Here is a 20,693-nt window from a genome sequence, read left to right on the forward strand (position 1 = left end):
AAAGGGCACCTGGGCAGCACAGAGGGCAAAAATTCTTTGTCCTCTGGGTCACCAGTGGGGCCACCGGGGCTCGAGTCCCTGCCCAGAGCAGCCCCTTCAGGAAAGATGTGGGTGGTGACAGCAGGGACGGAGGGGACAACGAAGGCGACCTGGGGCTGGGGATGTGGGGCAAGGAGAGGACATGGGCAGGGGACATAGCGGGGACACGGGTGGGAGTTGGGTCACGGCCAGCGGGGTCCGGGGGTGCAGGGAGGGGCACAGAGGGGACACGAGGGGGACAGGACACGGAGAGGGTGGAGGACAGAAGATGGGGGAACACGGGAACAGAGGAGCTCGGGACAAGGGACACGCGTGGGGACACACGCGGGGTCCGGGGAGCGCGGGCGGGGCGGCCCCGCCCCCGCCGGCTCAGCCAATGGGCGCCGAGCACTGCCCGCACCCAACATGGCGGCGGCCTCGGGCGGGCGCGGCCCCGCGAAGCCGCTTCCGGCGGCGGCGGCGCCCGGGCCCGTGATGGCGGCGGGCAGCGGGGCCGGGGGGGGCGGGCGGCCGTAGCGCCGGGCCGGGCCATGGGCAACGCGCTGGGCCCCGCCGGGGCCGCCCCGCGCCGGGGGGAGCCGCTCGGCAGCCCCGGCAGCTTCGACGAGCTGCACCGGCACTGCAAAGGTGCGGCCGGGGGAACCGGGGACGTCGGAGCCGGGGGGGCACCGGGGCTGGGGGACATCGGGGCTGGGGGACATCCAGACCGGGGGACATCGGGGCTGGGGGGACATCGGGATCGGGGGGACATCGGGACCAGGGGCATCGGGACCGGGGACATCTGGACCGGGGACATCGGGGCTGGGGGGACATCGGGGCTGGGAGATATAGGGACCGGGGACATCGGGACCGGGGGGACATCAGGATCGGGGGGATATCGGGACCAGGGGGACATAGGGACCGGGGACATCGGGATCGGGGGGATATCGGGACCAGGGGGACATAGGGACCGGGGACATCGGGATCGGGGGGATATCGGGACCAGGGGGACATAGGGACCGGGGACATCGGGACCGGGGGGACACAGGGAGCGGGGACATCGGGATCGGGGGGACATCGGGACCAGGGGGACATAGGGACCGGGGACATCGGGACCGGGGGGACATCGGGACCAGGGGCATCGGGACCGGGGACATTGGGACCAGGGGGATATAGGGACCGGGGGGACATCGGGATTGGGGGGATGTCGGAGCTGGGGGGACATCGGGGCTGGGGGACATCAGGACCAGGAGCATCGGGACTGGGGACATCAGGACCCGGGGGACATCGGGATCGGGGGGACATCGGGGCTCAGGGGACATCGGGACCGGGGGGCACTGGGCCCTGGGGACACCGAGGTCACACTCCCGGTGGCCCCGGCAGCGTTAGAGGCTCCCGGCTGGCACTGGGGTGACGAGATGGGGTCTGGGAGAGCGGGGGGGGCACTGGGGTGACAGCAGGTGGCACTGGGGGGTGACAGCAGGTGACATGGGGGCTGTCAGCGGTGTCCCCGCTCAGCCCCCCTCTCCCGCAGAGGTTTTCCCGCAGCAGATGGAGGGGGTGAAGCTGATCGTCACCAAGACCCTGAGCAGCCACTTCCAGGTCAGGGTGGGGGACACGGGGACCCTGTGCTGCAGGGCGGGGGCCGCTGCCACCTGTGGGCCACCCCCCTGTCCCCTGCTGATGTGCCGTCCCCGCAGGTGACACACACGGTTCACATGAGCACCCTGGGCCCCTCCAGCTACCACTTCAACGCCACCTTCGTGGGGGACCGGCAGCTCAGCCCCACCGAGGTGAGGTGGCCCTGGGACACTTGGTGGCCCCCAGGTGGCCCTGGGACACTTGGTGGCCCCAGGGTGGCTGCAAGGCCACCAGGATGGGCGAGAGTTGTCCTGGGGTGAGGGGTTCCAGCCTGCAGCTGAAGCTGGGGACAGGGGGATGGGGTGTCCCCGTGTCCCCAGCTGACCCCCCCGTGTCCCCAGGCCTTCCCCACGCTGGTTGGGGACATGGACAACAGCGGCAGCCTCAACGCCCAAGTGCTGCAGCTGGTGGCCGAGCGCATCCGCACCAAAGCCGTGTTCCAGGTGGGGCCGGGCGGGAGGGGACCCCGGGCAGGGGGTGTCCCCCCCGGGCGGTGACAGGACCCCCGCGGTGCCCGTCCCCCCGCAGACGCACCAGGCCAAGTTCGTGACGTGGCAGTTCGACGGCGAGTACCGAGGGGACGACTGCACGGCCACCCTCACGCTGGGCAACCCCGACATCCTCGGCGAGTCCGGTGAGCGGGGTGTCCCCCCTCCGTGTCCCCCCCGGGGCGCAAAGGGACGGGCGCTGAGCGCCGTGCTGTCCCCGCAGTCATCCTGGTGGCCCATTTCCTGCAGAGCGTCACCCCCCGCCTGGTGCTGGGTGGGGAGATGGTTTATCACCGGCGGCCGGGGGAGGAGGGAGCCATCCTGACGCTGGCGGGCAAGTACACGGGTACGCGGGGGGGCCGTGGGGACAGGGACACAGCCCAGAGGTCCCCGCCGATGTGCCGACCCCGGGGGACGCCCCGGCCGCCCGCGCCCTCCGCTCGGCTTCTCTTCCAGCTCTCAAGTGGGTGGCGACGCTGAACGTGGGGTACGGGGGGGCCCACGCCAGCTACTACCACCGAGCCAACGAGCAGGTGTGTGTCCCCCGCCTGTCCCTGTCCCCGCGTGTCCCCGGCTCCTCCCGGGGTCTCACGTTTTTCCCCCCCCAGGTGCAGGTGGGAGTGGAGCTGGAGGCCAACACGCGGCTGCAGGACACGACCTTCGCTTTTGGCTACCAGCTCAACCTGCCGCGGGCCAACGTGGTCTTCAGAGGTGAGCGGGGAGCCGGCGCCCACCGCCCCGGCGCTCGCCGTCCCGCCCCGCGCTCACCGTCCCCCCCGCAGGGCTCGTGGACAGTAACTGGAGCGTCGGGGGGGTGCTGGAGAAGAAGCTGCCCCCCCTGCCCGTCACCCTGGCTCTGGGCGCCTTCCTCAACCACTGGAAGAACCGTTTCCACTGCGGCTTCAGCGTCATCGTGGGCTGAGCGGCCGCCGGGGTGGGCGGCGGGTGTCACCGTCCTGCTCAGGGAGCCGCCGCGGGGACACCGGGGGAGCCCGCGGATGGGGGACCCGGTCCCTGGCGGCCGGGGGACACTGTGTGACAGCGCGTGGTGGCTGTTAACGCCCCAGGGCTGAGGAGCGGCTGCCGCGCGGGTCTGGGGGCCTCGGCACCACGTCCCTCCGCTCCCTCCCCCAGCACAGGGACCCGCGGAGCCTGGAAAAATAAAGGAGCTTTACTTGTCCCGGTGGCGTGCGGTGGCAGCCGGGGCCGGGGGGGCTCTCTAGCTGATGATCTCGGAGAGCAGCGGCGTCATGGAGGACAGGTCCTCGATGTGCAAAATCTGCCGCAAGCTGTCCACCTTCAGCGTCTGCAGCTCCGTCAGCAGCAGCAGCAGCTTCGCGTAGACAAACCTGGGGCCGGGGGGGAAGCGGCCGGTGACCGTCCCCGCGGCCGGGGGGGACCGTGGCCGTGCCACCCCCCACCCGGCACGTACCTGTCCTCGGGCATGGGGTGCTGCTGGTCCATGTAGCTCTTGAGCGTCAGGGCCACCTTCTCCTGGAACTGGTCGATGACGTCCCGCTGGGCGATGCCGGCATGGTCTGGGGACACGGCGGGCGGCCATCAGCGTGGCCAAGGGGACACCCCCGCCGTGGCCCCCGCGGTGCCCACCTGGCGAGAAGAGCAGCATGGCCTGGACCAGGACGTACTCGGCCTCGTGCAGCCGCAGCTTCTTCAGGCTGGTGTGGAACTTGACCAGCGCCTCCAGGTAGAGCTGCTCGAACCCAGCTGGGGGGAGCGTGGCGGTGAGGTGGGGGGACAGGGACACGAATGTCCCTTTTCCCCCGGTGCCAGCGTGTCCCCTCACCCAGCGCCGCGTCCTTGATGGTGTAGCAGTGCGGCCCGCACTCCCAGGCCTTGCTCTCGGTGTTGAACACCGTGTTGAACTGGATCTGCGAGATCTCCAGGGCGGCCCCTTTCAGCAGCGAGATCTGGTCCTCGATGGGCAAACCCCTGCCAGGGGGGGTGACACAGGGGTGTTAGGGCTGGGGGGCACCGGGGGGTTCTCCCCTGACCCCCCGGTCGTGGTTTAACCCGAGCTGGCAATACAGCCACGCAGCCGCTCACTCACTCGCCCAATAGGAAAGGGAATCAAAAGGGAAAGGAGAAACTTGGATTGAGATACACAGTTTAATAAAATAACAAAATACTCATATACTACTAGTAAATATATATATAAAATAGAAATAAAAGGTACTCAAGGCAATTCCCCACAAACACGCTGAGCAGCCAGTCCCAGGAAACGGCACCTGGTCCCACAGCCCATCCCAGAGAGAGAAAAGAGGGAAAAAGGCAGAAAAGCCCAGAGGCCTCTGCAAAATGGCAAAAGGCTGAACTAAACCTCCTGACTGAAACTCCCCTGGCTGCGACAAAAAAGAGCAAAGAAAAAAAACGACGTGCACAAGAGAAAGTGGAAGACTCCTTAAATAATTAGCGCAGTGCTAATGGGCTGGAACGCTCTGATTGCTCAGTCTGGGTGTCCGTCCAGCTCTGTCCGTCCATCCCCTTCCTCGCTGCCTCACACCTGTGGGCAGAGCTCAGAGTGTCCTTGGCTCTCAGAGCAGAGCAATTCAAACCATTAACTCTGCGCTGGGCTGTTGTCTCTTGTTCTCAAACTAAGCCCGAATAATGAGCGTGCGAGCTATGGAAAAGAAAGGTTTGCAACTGCATGAGGAAAATTAACCCATTTTCAGTCAAACCAGCACACTCCCGCAGACCTGAACGCCGGGATCTGCTTGGCAAAGTTGATGACCTGCCGGATCATGAAGGTGCTGAGGTCGGCGAAGTGGGGCAGCATGGAGAAGACGTCGGGCAGCACGTCCTCGTCTGGACAGGCCATCTGTGGGGACGGTGGCCATGCGGTGGGGACACCTGGCTGCTTTGGGCTCTGCGGCCACGAGCTGGGCACATATAGGCGCACAGCGGGCTGTGGAAGCGGCACCGGGGGTCAGCGCCGCACCGGGGCACCCGCGGGGCCGGCTGGGTCCCCAGTGGCTCCCTGCTCACCCAGTAGTGCATGAACTGGGAGAAGGTGGGGTCGAAAGTGCGCTGGTGGGCTGCCATGAGCACGGCGACGAGCTCCCGCTGCTCCGCTGTCACCTCCACTGTCACCTCTGCTGTCACCTCTGCTGTCACCTCCCCCGGTGGCTCCCGCCGCCGCTGGCCCCGCAGCGCCCGCCGCAGCCGCAGCGCGTCCTCGGACATGATCACTGCCACCCGCCGCCACCGTCACCCCAGGACGGGTCGCAGCCCCGCGCTGCTCAGAGCCACCGCTGCCCTGCAGTGCCCTCTCCCCCCTGTCCCCTGCTGTCACTTCTACGCCCCTGTCCCTTGCTGTCCCCTTGCTCCGGGGCTGCCCCGTCCCCATGTCCTCCCCTGCCACTCCACCCATGCTGGTCTTCTCTGTCCCATGTCCCCCCAGATTGTCCCCTCCAAGTCTCCATCATCCCCTTTCCCCCGTGTCCTCCCACCCAAGTTCCCTCTGCTCCACGTCCCCTTCTTCCCCCCAGGTCTCCCCTGTGTCACCCCATCCCCTGTCCCTCCATTTCCCTGTTGCTGTCCCCATGTCACCACACTCACTGTCCTTCCGCATGCCCACGTCCAGGCACTTCTGGAGGCGACAGGCCTGGCACTGCCGCCGCTTGGCCTTGGTGACGGGGCAGCTCCGGGAGAAGGGGCAGGTGAAGCGAACACCCTTGTTGATGGAGCGCCTGGGGGGGACACGAGGCCACGGGAACTGTCACTGAGTGTCCCCAGGCGGGCAGAGGAGCAGCACCTTGTCCCACTCTGTCCCATCCCGTTTCAGCCCATCTTGTCCTGTCCCATCTTGTCCCCCCCGTCCCGTCCCACTCCATCCCCTGCCACCCATCCCGTGTCACCCCGGGTCCCCCTGCGCTGGCAGCCCCCACCTGAAGAAGCCTTTGCAGCCCTCGCAGGTCATGACATGGAAGTGGTAGCCGTTGGCACGGTCCCCGCACACGGCACAGACCTTCTCCTCCTCGGGCTCTGCATCCTTCCCCCCGGGGACACGGGGGACCGACAGCGGGCGGGGGCTGCTCTCCGCATCCGAGGGGCTTGACATGGCTGGGGACACAGGTGACAGTGCCCGAACCAGGGGGCCGGCGGGTGCCCGGCAGTGCCGGTACCCAGGAGCCGGTGCCCACCGGTGCGGCCGTGCCCGGTGGTCGGTGCCCCCAGCGAGGGGCCACCCGGCCCCCGCGTGTCCTTGTCACTTCCCAGCCGGAGCCCTGCGGAGTTTGAACCTTGAACTTGGGTGAGGTGGCAGCGGGCGGGGACAGGCAGCGTGGGAGGGCCAGTGGGGACAGGCGGCGACGGGACAGGCACGGGGATAGGCGGGGATGGGACAGACAAGGGGACAGGTGGGGGCACGGCACACACGGGGACAGTCAGGGGGACGTGTCGGTGCCGGGAACACTGTTTGGGGTGGCAGAGCCTGGAGGAGATGGGGACATCCTGCCACCGGTCACCAGGCACCGCGGGGAGGTGCCACCGGTGTCCCCAACCCAGGACTCCCGGGCAGGGTCTGTCACTCCGGGTGTCACCCCCCACCTTTGGATGGCGGCAGCTGTGGGGGTGACAATGGCCACGGCCCCCGGGTCCCTCCGGTCCCCCCCGGTCCCCCCCGGTTCACCCGGTCCCCCCGGTCCCTCCGGTTCTCCCTGTTCCCCCGGTCCCTCCGGTCCCGCCGGTCCCTCCGGTCCCCCCGGTCCCCGCTCGGCGGGGCGTCGAGGTTCGTCGGGGGGGGTGACACACGCGGGGGGCGGCTCCCCTCCCGGCCCCGCCCCTCGCGTCTGATTGGTTGCTCCCGGCCGTCACTCAACCGCGCCCCTTTAAAGCGGCCGCGGCGTTCGCGGCCCCGAGCACCGGGAGCGGCGTCGGCACCGGAGCGGCCATGAGCGAGGTGAGGGACGAAGCGAAGGGTTTTCTCTTTTCCCCTCGTTTTTAGCAAAAAGGGAGAAGAGCTGCCCTGGGGAACGGCGGTGATGCTGTGCCCCGAGGGGAGAGGATGGAGGCGGGGGGACCCCGGAGGCACGTGGGGGGTCCCGGTAAAACGGAGCCGGTTCCCCGCGGTGCGGGTTTGCTGCCCCGTGTCACCCCCGGGCACCCCCTTCTCTTCCGCAGCGCAGCCACCATGAGTCCCCCCCAGCGGCGGAGGCCCCCGGCGGGCAGGAGGAAGGTGAGGATGCCCGGTACCGGCGGGTGCACCCTCGGGGTGCCCTGTCACCGGTGCCACCTCTGTCCCCATGTCCCTCTGGGACCCCGCTGGCTGTTCCCGTCTCCGGAGTGTCCAGGATCTGTGTCCCTACCATGGTGGGGGGGGGCACCTGGATGCATTTGAGGACCTTTCCCTGTCCTTTCCCTGCCCCTGGGGGGTGACCCTGGATGTCCCGGGATGAGTCTGGGGGTGCCAGGCTGTAACCAGGGCACCCCCCCTCCTGTCCCCCCCCAGCCAAAGCCGGCGACCCCAAGAAGGAGGAGGAGGAGGAGGAGATCGACATCGACCTGAGCGCACCCGAGACGGAAAAAGCCGCGCTCGCCATCCAGGGCAAATTCCGCCGCTTCCAAAAGCGCAAGAAGGAATCGGGACCCTGAGGGGCTGCGGGGTCCCGGGTCCGCCCCCCACAGCCCCGTCCTGAGCTCCGCCGCGCCGGGGGGGCAGCGAGCGGGGCCGGGGGGGCTCAGCCCGTCCCTCGCCCGCCCCGGGTGCAGCTGGGGGGACGATGTGGGGGGGACAGCACCGAGTCCTGTGTCCCTCGGAAGGGAGGTGGCCCTCGGGCGAGGGGCTGGCGCGCAAACGCTCTTTTCCCCGGGGCGGTCCCGATTTTCCTGTCCCTGGGTGGGGAGGAGGGAGACACACACACTCACCGGTGTCCCCTGAGCGGGGGGAGCTCCTGTCCCATCCCGGGGGGTGCGACACGGCGGGAGGGACTTGCTGCAGCCCACCAGGGCTCCCCATCCTCGCACCGCCCCCTCCCCACATTCCTGTCATTGTCACCGTCCCCTCGCCTGGCGGGGGGCGCGGATTTTAGCATGTGTAAAGAATAAACCATCGGGGGAGAGGAGCCGGGCTGGTGTGTGGTCTGTGCGAGGGGAGGTAGAGATTGTCCCCCAGCTAGTAGGACCCCCCCCGAGTCCCTGTTCTCTGGGGGAATGGGGTGCAGCCGGTCCCTGGGGCTGGGTGTCCCCATCTGGGGGGGGGGGCACAGGCAGGTGTGTCCCTGGGCTGTGGATGGTGGGTTCCCCGCCTCGACTGCTGCTTTGGGAACGGCTTCAACCCCCCCCCCCCCCACTCCCACGGTCTCCCATCACCCTCAAATTCGGAGGTTTTCCCATAAAATTCTGCCCAGAGCCGTGGCCTCGGCACCACGGCGAGCAGCCGCGGGAGGTGGCTGGTGGTGACAAGAAATAAGCGCTTGAGGCGGGGGGTAAAATGAGCCATTTGGGGGATTTGCACGGGGGGGGATTCTCGGTGCTCAGACACGAAACGCTGCCCAATACCACGAGGTAACTGGGGACACTGGGACCCGGCGTGGAGCTGCAGCGCAGTGGCAGAAATAGCTCCTGGAAAGAAAAACAGCGTCTGTGGCCAAGGGCCACGCAGGGCCCAGGGGACACCCTGGGTGGGGGCTCGGCCCCCGCTCGCTTTGCAGACTTATTAGGGAAAAGAAAATTATAGCCCTGGGGGCAGCGCGGGGACCCCTCGTGGGCTCAAGCTCAAGGGTGGTGAGAGTTAATTAACTCAAACGCTTGATGGGACGAGGGGGAGGGTGGCCCTGGGGTGGGTCGCAGCCATGATCCATCACCTCACCCCTGGGGAAACTGAGGCACAACGGCAGCGCTGTCCCTTCCCCTGTGGGAGCTGGCGAGTCTCCGTGCGATGAGTTCGCAAGCGCTCAGTCTCCCCCGCACCCCCGGACACCCCCACCTCGAGTCGGGGTGACACTGCGCTCCTGGAGATGTGAGTTTTATTAACGGTGCCGTGGGAACACGGGCGGGACATAGAAAAACAGGCACCTGGGGCCGGGTGACGGGCACCGGGGGCTCCCCCAGCCGGGCCGCAGCTTCTCCTCCTCCACGAGGCTCCGGCCGACGCGGGGGGGCCGCGGGTTACGGGGCGGGAGGGTTAATGGGGGACGGGAGGGGGACGGAGGGGACGGGGCGGGGGGCCACCCCATGACGTCATTTAGGCTCGGTCGTGGGGAGAGACGAGAAAACGGCCAGAAAAGGAGCAACGACGTGGGCAGAGAAAAACCCTCCCGGAGACTGGTTTTGAGGGGGGGACACTGGGAAGGGAAGGGGGCAGCTCGGTCCCACGGGGACCCCGCAGGTCCCTGGGGAGGGGGGACCGAGGTAGCTTGTGGGGGGGGGGGCAGACTCAAAATTCAATGTTTGCATCTTCAAACAGAAAAATTACATCAGAGCCCGGGGCTGGGCAGGGCAGCGGTTGCGCAGAGGAAGGTACCGACCGAGGGGCTTCGGGACGGGGCGGGGGGACACCGGGGTGTCCCCGAGGTGGGGGGGACACGGGGCGAGGACCACACCCCGCTCCTCGCCGTGTCCCCCACCCCGGGGCGGCTGCTTCCCGGAGCCGGGGGGGCCGCACCCCGTCATGTCTCGGCGTTGGGCTTGATGATGTTCATCAGGGCGCTCTTGAGGCTGCCCCTGCTGGGGGAGCGGACGGCGGGCGGGGGGCGCGCAGCCTCGGGGGCCTCCCCCCGCAGCTCCATCTCGATGGTCATGACGACTTTGGGGGGCCGGGGGGCCCCGGCGGCCGCCCCCGCGGTACCTTCCCTGCCCGCTAACCGCTATTTCTTATCCTTGCGGGAGTCCCCGGGGGCTCCCTTGGGTTTCTTCTCGCTGGCCGCTTTGGTGCCGCGGCTGTGGTCCAGCATGGCGTAGAGCACCGGTGCCTGTGGGGTGGGGTAGCATCGGCACCGCGGTGCCCCCCCGCGCCGGGGGCTTCACCCGCAGCCTCTCCTCCCACCCCAAAAAGCAGCAGAGGGGTTCACCCCCCTCCCCAACCCTTCGTACTCACCTGCCGGCTGCGCTTGGACGCGTCCTTGGCCGATCGCTGCAGCTTCCCCTTCTCCATGGCGCTAAAATTGGGGGCAGAAAGGAGAAAATGCAGCTCGGAAACACCGACCCCTTGCTGCTTCAGCCCCGTTTTGGGGTTTTTTTGGCCCCAATGGGGCAGGGGTCTCACCTCAGCCGTCGCTGCAGGGCCACCTGTCGCCGCAGCCAGCAGTAGCGGATGAGATAGACCAGGGCCACGGCCACGGCCACCAGCAGCAGGGCCCCGCCGATGATGGAGCCCAGCACCACACCATAGCGGGTGGGCACTGCGGGGACACCAGCGCCCGCTCAGCCCCCTGCCCGCGGTGGGGAAACTGAGGCAGGGGAGAGGGAGCGCCCGCACCGTCCTGTACCTTTCTCGAAGACGTAGAGCGTGACCTGGGAGGACTTGCCCACGATGTCGGGTGGGTTCTTGACATCGCAGGTGAAGGTGCCATTGTCGGTGTAGTCCAGGTTGTGGATGACGATGGAGCCGTCCTTGCGGCGGGGGTTGCCCACCCACTCCATCCGCTCCTTGAAGGTGCCCACATCATCGATGTAGGGCTGGCCCTTGGCGTAGTGGAATATCTAGTGACAGGGACAGACAGACGGACATCGGGATGACGGTGGCTCCAGGCACAGCAGGGCCCCCCCGCAGTGGCGCAGGTGCTTACGGAGATGCTGTCGCGGGTGCCCTCAGCCTGGAAGTGCCAGGTGATGGAGATGTCCTCAGAGATCCACTCGCTGGACCAGAAGCTGCAGGAGAGGGTGACGGGGGAGCCCACGGTGCCGTGAACCTCCCGCTGCGTGTACACGTGGATGGACGATGTCGGGGACGGCCCTGCCCGGGGGAACAAACCCGTCAGCCCCATGAGGACCCTGTCACTGGGGCCACTGGCTGCTCTGTGCCCCTGCACCAGCCCCGTGCTGCCACCAAAGGGCTTTTGGTGGCCCTGGAGAAAGCACAAGGGCTGCGGGGAGACAGCAGCCTTTTGTGCCACCACAGGGACTCTCCCCCCTGGTGTCCCCACAGGGACCGTGTCCCAGTGCCAGCTGTCACCTGGGGGCCGCGGCAGGGTCCAGCACCCTCTCCTGTCCCCAGGGAGGTGGCTGATGCTGAGACCCTCCTCGCAGCCAGATGACAGGGACACGGCAGCAGACACATCCCCGCAGCACCGCCAAAACAGGTGACGGTCCCAAAAGTAGGTGGCCACCAGCCCCACAGTCACCTCCCGGGGGTCTGGAGCCTCCCGGTCCCCCCCCCAGCACCCCGATTTGGGGCTGAACAGCCCCAGTTCCCCGTCCCCAGCTTACCCAGCACCGCGAGCAGCCCGGCGAGGAGGAGGAGGAGGCACCCGCTGCCCTCGGCACCCTGCGACATGGTGGCTGCTGTCACCGGCCGGCTCCGAGCCGCATGGAGGGCTGAGCGACGGGCCGGAGGGTGCCGGGGGCCGGGGGCCGAGGTTTAAGAGCCGGCGGCACCGGGCGATGCCCGCGGAGCCGCGGCCTCGGGCCAATGGGCGCCGGGCAGGTGGGGGCACCGGGGGCACCGGGCAGCCGGGGCTCAAAGGGGACATTGAGTGTGGCCATGGGCGAGGAGGGGGACGCGGGCGGGGGGGCCGGGACACAGCGCCCTTTGTGCGGCCGCATTCCCGCCGCGGCGGGGGCGGCTCGGTAGGAATGCGGCCGGAGCCGGAGCGCACCGGAGCGCGGGGAACGGGGGGTCCCGGGGACGGACCCCGGTGTGTCCCCTCCCGTCCTGATGCCACCCGTGTGTCCCCTCCTGTCCCCGGGACACCGTCCTCTCCCGTCCCGGTGCCACCGCTGTGTCCCCTCCTGTCCCAGGGACACCGTCCTCTCCCGTCCCGGTGCCACCGCTGTGTCCCCTCCCGTCCTAATGCCACCGGTGTGTCCCTTTCCATCCCGGTGCCACCGCCGTGTCCCTTTCCATCCCGGTGCCACCGCCGTGTCCCCTCCTGTCCCAGGGATACCGTCTTCTCCCGTCCTGATGCCACCCGTGTGTCCCCTCCTGTCCCAGGGACACCGTCCTCTCCCGTCCCGGTGCCACCACTGTGTCCCCTCCCGTCCTAATGCCACCGGTGTGTCCCTTTCCATTCCGGTGCCACCGCCGTGTCCCCTCCTGTCCCAGGGACACCGTCCTCTCCCGTCCCGGTGCCACCACTGTGTCCCCTCCCGTCCTAATGCCACCGGTGTGTCCCTTTCCATCCCGGTGCCACCGCCGTGTCCCTTTCCATCCCGGTGCCACCGCCGTGTCCCCTCCTGTCCCAGGGACACCGTCTTCTCCCGTCCTGATGCCACCCGTGTGTCCCCTCCCGTCCTGGGGCCACCGCTGTGCCCCCTCCTGAACTGATACCACCGCTGTGTCCCCTCCCGTCCTGATGCCACCCGTGTGTCCCTTTCCATCCCGGTGCCACCGCTGTGTCCCCTCCTGTCCCAGGGACACCGTCTTCTCCCGTCCTGATGCCACCGCTGTGTCCCCCTCCTGTCCCGGTGTCACCGGTGTGTCCCTTTCCATCCCGACGCCACCGCTGTGTCCCCTCCGCGGGTTTTTCACCCCCAGGGCTCCCGGCCGGGGACGAGGACGGGAGATCGTTCTGCTTCAACTCCCTCCCCCGGCGAGAGGGTCCCGGGGAGCCCCGTCCTGTTGCCCCCGCGGAGAACCGGGTAGCCCCGGGGCGGGTAACGGGCAGTTGCGGTGACAATGGGCAGCCCCGGGAGGGTAACGGGCAGTTGCGGTTATAACGAGCAGCCCCGGGAGGGTAACGGGCAGTTGCGGTTATAACGGGCATCTCCGGGAGGGTAACGGGCAGTTGCGGCGGTAACGGGCGTCCCCGGGAGGGGTAACGGGCAGTTGCGGTTATAACGAGCAGCCCCGGGAGGGTAACGGGCAGTTGCGGCGGTAACGGGCAGGCCCGGGGGCCAACGAGCAGCCCCGGGGTGGCGGGGACACCCAGCCGGTACCGGGGACACCCAGCCGGTACCGGGGACACCCAGCCGGTACCGGGCGGCCCCCGCGGCGGAAGTGCGTCACGGCCGCTTCCGGCGTGCGGGGCGCTCCAAGATGGCGGCGCTGGCGTTGAGGTGACTCCCGGGAGGGACCCGCGGCCCCGGGGGACGGGACGGCTGGTGCGGGTGGCCCCGGTGTCCCGGTGTCCCTGGGTGTCCCCGGGTGTCCCCGGGTGCCGCCGGGAGGGGACGGAGCGGCGGGGGGGCGGGCGGGCCGGAGCCGCGGGCGGGCCGGGCCCTGGGTGCCCCGGGGGCGGCTCCTGCCCCCGGCCGGGCTGCGGGTAACGGCCCCCGGTGCCGCCACAGCCCCCGGGGCCGCTCCCCCCGCTCTCCCCGAGCAGCCGTGGGGAAGCGCCCCGTGTTTGCCAGGCCCGAAGGTGCCTCTTCCCATGTCCCCCCCCGTCCCGAGGAGTTTTGTCCCCTCCCCAGCGCTCCCTTTGATGTCAGCCCGCAGACACACGTTGGGCTTTTAGTCCCTTAATTTATTCTCTTTTTAGCCGGAGCTGTCAGGCTTTTGTGGGAAGCGCTTTGTTGCGTGCGCAGGTTTGTTTGAAGGCAGGATCCGCTCGCGTCTGCTGCAGCCTGTCAGATAAAAAAGCATCTGCGATCGCTCCTCGTTCGCCGCCTCTGTGCCGGGATCCGAGTGATTTTTATAGACCTGTCTTGCAGGGTGAACGTTGGTGACGTCTGTCGAGGTGATGCCGCTCCAGAGATGTCCCTGTCGCTCCTGGTGGCCCCTGGGGGTGGCTGCAGCTCCAGCTGTGCTGCCGCTGGTTTTGTGTCTGTCTCGTTTGAGCTGCTTCCCCAGCTGTGAGCTCCCCGATAATTGGCGCTCCCGGAGCTTTCGCCCCCTCCTTGTGGAGCTCTCAGCCCGAAGGATCCTCTTTCAGGGCCGATTCTCTTTAAAAAAACATGTTTGGCAGTGATCTGGAAGGAAATGCAAGTTAATGGACGGAGAGCTGGAAAAGGCACAACAAGGGGGTGATAAATAATGAAGAGGAAAGGTCCTGGGCGCAGAGCGACCTCGATTGCTTTGCTGTGGGGGCTGTGCTTTGCCAGCGACTGTTGTTGCGCTTTGCATCTAAAAAAAACCCAAAAAAACCCCAAAATTGAGCCAAGAGGATGGGGAGTTCTTGCTGGGGAGTTTAGCTTTGAAAAAATGCAAATGCGCTGTGGATTTTGTTATTGCTTTGAATATCGTGTGTGATTCGGAGCCAGCCCCCCCTCTTCCCAGAAGAGGTGCTGAGCGGCTTCCATGGGGTGGGGGGGTGAAGTAGGTCAGGCCTTTTAATCTGGAGAAGAGAGAGAAGAGGACCGAGGGGGGGAAGAGCGAAGGGCATAAATCATTAATGCTCTGCGGGCAGAGATTTGTTGTTCACCTCCTCCCCCCTGCCCCAATCTGGGGCTGGTTGCTGAAAATCGGCGCGTCCAGCCGGGTCGCCTTCCGAAAAACCTGCTGCGTTTCAACTCCGGCCTTGGGAGGCGAGGGAGGAATTGGAAAGGAAACATCCTCATGATCATTTACACAGGAACTCGGGGCGGTTAATAATAATGCCTTTTGTTTTGGATTCACACCTGGTGCAGAGCTGACCGCCAGACATTTTCCCTGCTGCGTCCTCAGCTGGAGGGCGACTGAAGAGCAGCAGAGCTTCGTTAACCGCTAACGAAACAGCGGGGGATGCTGGTGCAGATGCTCGTGCGTTTGAGAGGATTAATTAGCGCTTGTGGCCGCGCTGCAGAGCGTTCTGACGCCTCGTCCTCGTGCTGCGCGAGCAGCAGCGCTGTTGCGTGTTGTCCCCATCCCCGGAGTGATGCCCTCGGTGTCCCGAGTCGCCCCGCCAAGAGCAGTTGTGCCTGTGCGGGGATGTTTGCTGTAATAATAATAATAATTGCTGTAGCGAGAGCAAGAAGCGGGAGCTGCAGCACAGCTGTGAGCTGAGTGCTGCTTGTGTCTGCCTGGCAAACAGCTCAGCAGACTAATTACAGGGTGTTGGAAAGAACGAGCCCCCGGGCAGAGTCTGAGACTATGCTTCAGAGCTCAGCGTAAGAGAAAAATTGCCAAGGAGCAGCCCAGATCTCTCGTGTTAAGATTGATTTTAAGATACGAACGGCCGAAGCGGCAGCTCCCCTCCCCGGCCCCGTGTTGCCGGCACTTTCAGGTGTTTATTTGGCGCTCACTGAATCTCTCTCTCTCCTCTCTTGCAGATGTGTCACTCGGCGATGCCTCCTGGCCCGGCTTGGCCCTGGCCTTTCCGTGCGACAGTGAGTCCTGGGTTTTATCTGGAGTAGTGGATCGAGCTCTTCCCCACGGGATTCCGCCTGAGGCTTCTGCGTTTTCCACCTGGGGCTTGGGGACAAAGGGTCTCTTGGGGGTGGTGGTGTCCCTGTCACCCACCTGCCGCTCCGTGCCACAGCTTTGCACCCGAGGAAGGCCGGGAGCCACAGAAACCCTCTCATTCCCCTGCTTCGCGCTGCCGGGCTTGGGGAAGAATAGTTATTTTCTGCTAAATGGGGCTGTGAGTGTAATTGCCGTGTGATCTGGGGAACGGTAAATTACAAGCTCTTTATTTGACGCAGTGTGCAATTACCGTGGCTGCAAGGAGCAGGTTGCCTGTGATCTTATCTCCCGGGGGGGTTCTGGTGCCCCGACCGTGCACGGCTGGAGCGGCTCCCGGTGCTGCCGGGGCCAAAACGTCCCCCGTGTCCCCTCACCGCCCATCTCTTCTCCTTTTGCAGCGTCGTCCCGATGGGAACGACGGCCAAGGAGGAGATGGCGCGCTTCTGGGAGAAGAACACCAAGTCCAATCGGCCGTTGTCCCCGCACGTCACCATCTACAAGTAAGAGCCTCTCGGCCTCAGGGACGCACGATGTCCCCGTCCCCCCCACCGCTCAGAGAGGCGACAGCTTTTCTGAGGCTCCTTCTGTCACTTTTCCCGGCTGTCTTGTTTATCCGTGACGCCCAGACCCTTCCCCTTTGTTCCTCACTGTCTCCTGCTTCATCTCCCTCTCTCAGCAGCCGCCCTTCCCCTTCCCCAGCCCGTGCCAGCGGCATTTGCCATTCCCGAGCTGCCTCTGCAAATTCCCCCGTCCGTCCCCTTTTGCTCTGGCCGGATTCCTTAAATAACTGCGGGTGCAGCCCCGGCGCTGTCCTGCGTTTTGCTGACGCCGTTGGTTGTTTTGCAGGTGGTCCCTGCCCATGGTGATGTCCATCACGCACCGCGGCACCGGCATCGTGCTCAGCTTTGGTGCGTCCACCCCCCACCGCTCGCGGGGGCCGCGGGAGGGACGAGTCCCCGACTGATTCGGGACTCCGGCCGCACGTTTGCTCCCCTCTACCCCTTCACTTTAGCAACGGTTTCCCCTGTGCTTTGTCCTCTGCCTTTCCCTGGCCTCTGAATACCGTTTCCCCCAAAATAACGCAGGTTCGGTATTAATTTTCGCTCTGAAAGATGCTGACTTTTTTACATGTATAGCCGCCTGGACACTATTTAAATTGATTTTTTTAATGAACTCTAACTAGGGCTTATTTTTGGAGTAGGGCTTATATTTCGAGCATCCTTAAAAATCCTAAAAAATTATGCCGAACTGGCAGTGTCACTGTCACCTTCCTGCTCCGGTCTGTCACCCTCTGCCGGAGGGGACACTGTCCCCTTCCCGGGCCGACAGAGCACGAGGGGACGTCACTTTTGTGACCGCAGCCAGGAGGAGGAGGGGGAAGTTCAGCTCCGCTCCGTCAGGCCTGTAATTACCGCAGCTTCTTGCCGGGTGAACACAAAGGCTGTTGAGGAGCCGAGCGGCTGCCGAGGAAGCAGCTGGTTGAGCGGCGCGGGCACAGCCACGGTGCAGGAGTGAGAGTGTGTGCTGCGGCGCAATCAGGCGCTATTGAACCGCGACGGCTGCCGACGCTCCCCTTATTTTGGCAGCACCATCTGGAGAAACCCTCTGGGCCAAGAAACAGGAAGGAGAAGCCGCAGCGGCTCCAGCAGCGACCGTAGCCGCGTGTTGGGCTCTGTCTTTGCCGAGGCAGCCCCGCTGCATTGCTCCCTGCTTCGGTGGCTTTTTGTCCCTAGATGTGGGGCTGAGGACTTTGCTGAAGAGCTGCCACCTTCCATTTCTGAACTTCATTGTCCCTTTCACCTTGAATTTGGGGCTGGTTTGGCTGCAATTCCATAAGCTCAGGGCGGTTTGGGCTCTGGGTGTCGTGTGTGCGACGCAGCCCCTGGTGAAGGACCCAGATTTGGGGCGTCGCTGCCCCAGTTTGTGTCCAACTGCGAGGTGGCCTGGGGCTGGTTGTGGGCGGTGAGGGGCCGGTGACGGTCCCGCTGTCCTGACTCGTGGTGTTGGCTTTGCAGGGGTGTCCCTGTTTGGACTGGCTGCCCTGCTGCTCCCCGAGCAGTTTCCGCACTACCTGGCCCTGGTGAAGTCGCTCAGCCTGGGCCCTGCTCTCATCTGCTCCGCCAAGTTTGCTCTGGCTTTCCCCTTCTCCTACCACACCTGGAACGGGATCCGGCACCTTGTGAGTAACCGGGGCTGCAAGGGAAAGGGATTATCCGCTGGCCGCGGGGGAAACAGGAATTCACAGAATCATAGGATCATTTTGGTTGGAAGAGACTCTCAGGATCATCAAGTCCAACCATAACCCAACTCCAGCACTAACCCACATCCCTAAGAACCTCGTCTAAACGCCTTTTCAATCCCTCCAGGGATGGTGACTCCACCACTGCCCTGGGCAGCCTGTGCCAATGCCCACCAACCCTTTTGGGAGGCAATCATCCCCAAGATCCCATCTCCAAACTCCATTTTTGATGCTGAGGGTGGGAAAACCAGGTTGCCCAGGGAGGTGGTGGATGCCCCATCCCTGAGAACATCCAAGGTCGGGTTGGACACGGCTCTGAGCAACCTGATCTGTTGGACATGTCCCTGATCTGTTGGAGATGTCCCTGATCTGGGTGGATGTCCCTGATCTGTTGGAGATGTCCCTGCCCATGACTAGATGGCTTTGAAGGTCCCTCCCAACCCAAACCCTTCCATGATCACAAATCACAGGGCCATTTTGGTTGGAAAAGAGCTTTAAGATCAAGTCCAATGATTCCTCCACCCCTGGCACTACCTCACATCCCTGAGAACCTCATCTCCGCGTCTGTTCAACCCCTCCAGGGATGGTGACTCCACCACTGCCCTGGGCAGCATGTTCCAATGCCTGACAACCCTTTCCAGGAAGAATTTTTCCTAATATCCAATCTAAACCTCCCCTGGCGCAACTTGAGGCTGTTTCCTCTTGTCCTGTCACTTGCTACTTGGGAATTATCCACCTCAGGTGCCTCAGAACCTTGCTGCTATTTTGGGTGGGTTTAAGGTGCAAAAAGCATTGCTCTGCTGGCACTTCCCAGGGCGGCACGGCCCGCGGGAGCATCCCCATGTCCCCGCAGCAGCGTGACCACCAGGGACGTGTCCCCAGAGCCCTGTCGCTCGTTATCTCACCTTCGTCACGCTGTCACCTTTCAAGTACTTTACAGTACTTACAAAGCCCAGGAGATGCGCGGCAGAGTGTTGGAGACAGAATAACCCGTGTGTTCGCCCTGGGCTGAGGGAACAGGCAGCTCCCTTCAGACGAGCTTCCTGTGTTTGACGAGGTGGGGGGAAAGCTGAGAGTTTCTTGCTGGGAACAGTACAAGATGTGCTGCTTTTTGGAGTTATGTTGTGTTTTCTGCAGCCCCAGACAAGGTTGGGTTTTACGGGAGCACAATAGCAAAGGCAGCTGGCCCGGAGCATGACACGATCCTCCTGCTCGGGGCAGCGTCACGTGCAGCAGCCGTGGGCTCGCGCTGCGGGCACTGGTGGCTTCCAGCTCGGAGCCCGGGGGCTTGCTGGAGGGCCGGGGGGGCCGTGCGCTCCCCAGGCCGCCCTCGGCACCCGCGTTCACGTGGCCAAAGCCCCACGAGAGCTGCAAACCCACCCGGGACCCTCGGACAGCCCGCTCCGGGCTGCGTTCCAGCGGCCCCCCCGCATTCTCCGGGCTCAGCGCGGCCCCCACAGCTCCCACCCACCCCATGGGCGTCCCTGGGGGGGGCTGGGGCTGCGGTTCACCCCCCCGTGGGCTCCGCTGTGGATCTGCGGCTCCTGCTGTGCTTTGTAACCCATTTCTGTCAGCGGGAGAGCAGCGAGCGGGAGCAGCTGCTGCTTTGGGATCAGAGGGAGCTCACGGGCGGCTCTGCTGATAGACGGGGGGGCCGGGGAGGAGGGGATGAGCTTCCTCTGGCACGGAGCCATGCGCTGGACACTTGCAGCCGTACCCAGGGGTCCAAAGGCTGTTTTTTGGGGTGGTCTCGCAAGCTTTCATCAGAAAGAGGTGCATTCCTGCCCACCCCAAGTCCTCGGAATGAACCCGCTACGTCTCCTCTCTCCCGCAGGCCTGGGACCTGGGGAAGGGGTTCAAGATCGCGCAGGTTGAGCAGTCCGGGGTGCTGGTCCTGATCCTGACCCTGCTCTCCTCCGCCGGCCTCGCCGCCATGTGAACACGCCCTCCCGTCAGCAACCTCCCTGTTTTCGGAAGATTCGCTCCGTCCTGGCCCGAAGACGCACCTGCAGAGGGAGGTGGGAGGACAGGCTCCCGAGTTTCTGTAAATCTTTGGGGAAGGTACCGCCTCTCTTCCTCCTCCATCCCATGGATGATCAGAGCTGCTTTTCATTAACGTAGGGGATTCGCCGACCCTCTGGGTGCGGTGAGGACAGGCCAGGGCTGTCCCCTGCCGTCCCACACGCCCCAGCAGCTGCGGGAAGCCAGGCACAAGTTAAAAACCATCCCAGTGTGTTCGGTTGCTGCCGCCTTCCTCCCAGTAAACTCCAGGGCGTTTCTTTTCTCTGCCCTGTCCCCAAGCTGGAGACAATGCTGAATCTGTGTCCCCGCAGGTTCGAGTGGGCTCGGGGACGGCTGGAGCCGCGTGTGTGGGCTCAGCCCAGGACAAGCGTCTCCATTGAGCGGGGAGAGCGGGCGGCGCTGCCAACGCCGGCACCGGGCGGTGAATGGGCGATCGGTGCCGCCGGGACCCGCGCTGGCGCCGTGGGGCAGCTGGGACGGGTGTGCAGACCCACAGGGTTCATTCCCCGCTCCTTATCCCCAAAATCCAGCCGGGTTTGGGGCCCTGAAGCCCCTGCCGGTGAAAACGTCCAATTTTCCCCCGTTAGGAATTCTCACGTCCAATTTTCCCCCATTAGGAATTTTCTCCATCTCTGGCACAACAGGGAGGGACATTTTTTTCTGGTCGTATGTCACCACCAGCTCTTGTTTGAGCTCCTGTCGCTCACCCACCTTGGCAATAAAGCAGCTCGATCCTCCACGTCTGTCTCTGCTTTGGGCTCTGGGGAGTCGCCGCTTCCCGGAGGAGCCGGGTGATGGAAACACAAACCGTTCGGAGCTGGCGGGTGCGGGGCTGACCTGGAATTTCCTA

The 20,693-nt window shown here is 65.2% G+C and overlaps 5 protein-coding genes across 7 annotated transcripts; 3 read left to right on the forward strand and 2 right to left on the reverse strand.

Annotated features, from left to right (window-relative positions):
* The first annotated feature begins 515 nt into the window (after positions 1-515).
* Positions 516-3,327, forward strand: TOMM40L (translocase of outer mitochondrial membrane 40 like). Of its 3 annotated transcripts, none has more exons than XM_065653956.1 (9): positions 516-666; positions 1,553-1,620; positions 1,719-1,811; positions 2,001-2,102; positions 2,188-2,293; positions 2,371-2,493; positions 2,604-2,680; positions 2,756-2,858; positions 2,930-3,327. In XM_065653956.1, the coding sequence occupies exons 1-9, from the start codon at positions 570-572 to the stop codon at positions 3,067-3,069; spliced, it is 909 nt and encodes a 302-aa protein (XP_065510028.1). In that variant the 5' UTR covers positions 516-569; the 3' UTR covers positions 3,070-3,327. The 3 variants fall into 3 exon arrangements, with proteins under 3 accessions (XP_065510028.1, XP_065510029.1, XP_065510027.1); XM_065653957.1 differs by having other exon boundaries at positions 2,397-2,493; positions 2,930-3,048; XM_065653955.1 differs by having other exon boundaries at positions 2,397-2,680.
* A 39-nt stretch (positions 3,328-3,366) lies between these two features.
* Positions 3,367-6,225, reverse strand: NR1I3 (nuclear receptor subfamily 1 group I member 3). Its single transcript, XM_065653952.1, is given in 8 exon segments — positions 3,367-3,496; positions 3,580-3,702; positions 3,704-3,872; positions 3,952-4,097; positions 4,862-5,070; positions 5,151-5,353; positions 5,724-5,854; positions 6,053-6,225. Coding segments are annotated over 8 exon segments (1,284 nt in total).
* An 813-nt stretch (positions 6,226-7,038) lies between these two features.
* On the forward strand, positions 7,039-8,205 carry PCP4L1 (Purkinje cell protein 4 like 1). The gene is made up of 3 exons (XM_065654015.1): positions 7,039-7,065; positions 7,287-7,341; positions 7,615-8,205. The coding sequence occupies exons 1-3, from the start codon at positions 7,057-7,059 to the stop codon at positions 7,755-7,757; spliced, it is 207 nt and encodes a 68-aa protein (XP_065510087.1). The 5' UTR covers positions 7,039-7,056; the 3' UTR covers positions 7,758-8,205.
* Positions 8,206-9,113: 908 nt separating this feature from the next.
* Positions 9,114-11,671, reverse strand: MPZ (myelin protein zero). The gene is made up of 6 exons (XM_065653982.1): positions 11,532-11,671; positions 10,892-11,058; positions 10,592-10,805; positions 10,369-10,504; positions 10,201-10,261; positions 9,114-10,075 (listed from the first exon to the last, which is right to left on the reverse strand). The coding sequence occupies exons 1-6, from the start codon at positions 11,596-11,598 to the stop codon at positions 9,971-9,973; spliced, it is 750 nt and encodes a 249-aa protein (XP_065510054.1). The 5' UTR covers positions 11,599-11,671; the 3' UTR covers positions 9,114-9,970.
* Positions 11,672-13,263: 1,592 nt separating this feature from the next.
* On the forward strand, positions 13,264-20,582 carry SDHC (succinate dehydrogenase complex subunit C). The gene is made up of 6 exons (XM_065653992.1): positions 13,264-13,319; positions 15,450-15,506; positions 15,981-16,082; positions 16,429-16,490; positions 17,598-17,761; positions 19,656-20,582. Exons 1-6 carry the CDS (start codon positions 13,300-13,302, stop codon positions 19,758-19,760), a joined length of 510 nt encoding a protein of 169 aa, XP_065510064.1. The 5' UTR covers positions 13,264-13,299; the 3' UTR covers positions 19,761-20,582.
* Positions 20,583-20,693: the final 111 nt, after the last annotated feature.

The sequence above is a fragment of the Caloenas nicobarica genome, chromosome 31, assembly GCF_036013445.1.
Source record: "Caloenas nicobarica isolate bCalNic1 chromosome 31, bCalNic1.hap1, whole genome shotgun sequence".
Classification (NCBI taxonomy): domain Eukaryota; kingdom Metazoa; phylum Chordata; class Aves; order Columbiformes; family Columbidae; genus Caloenas; species Caloenas nicobarica.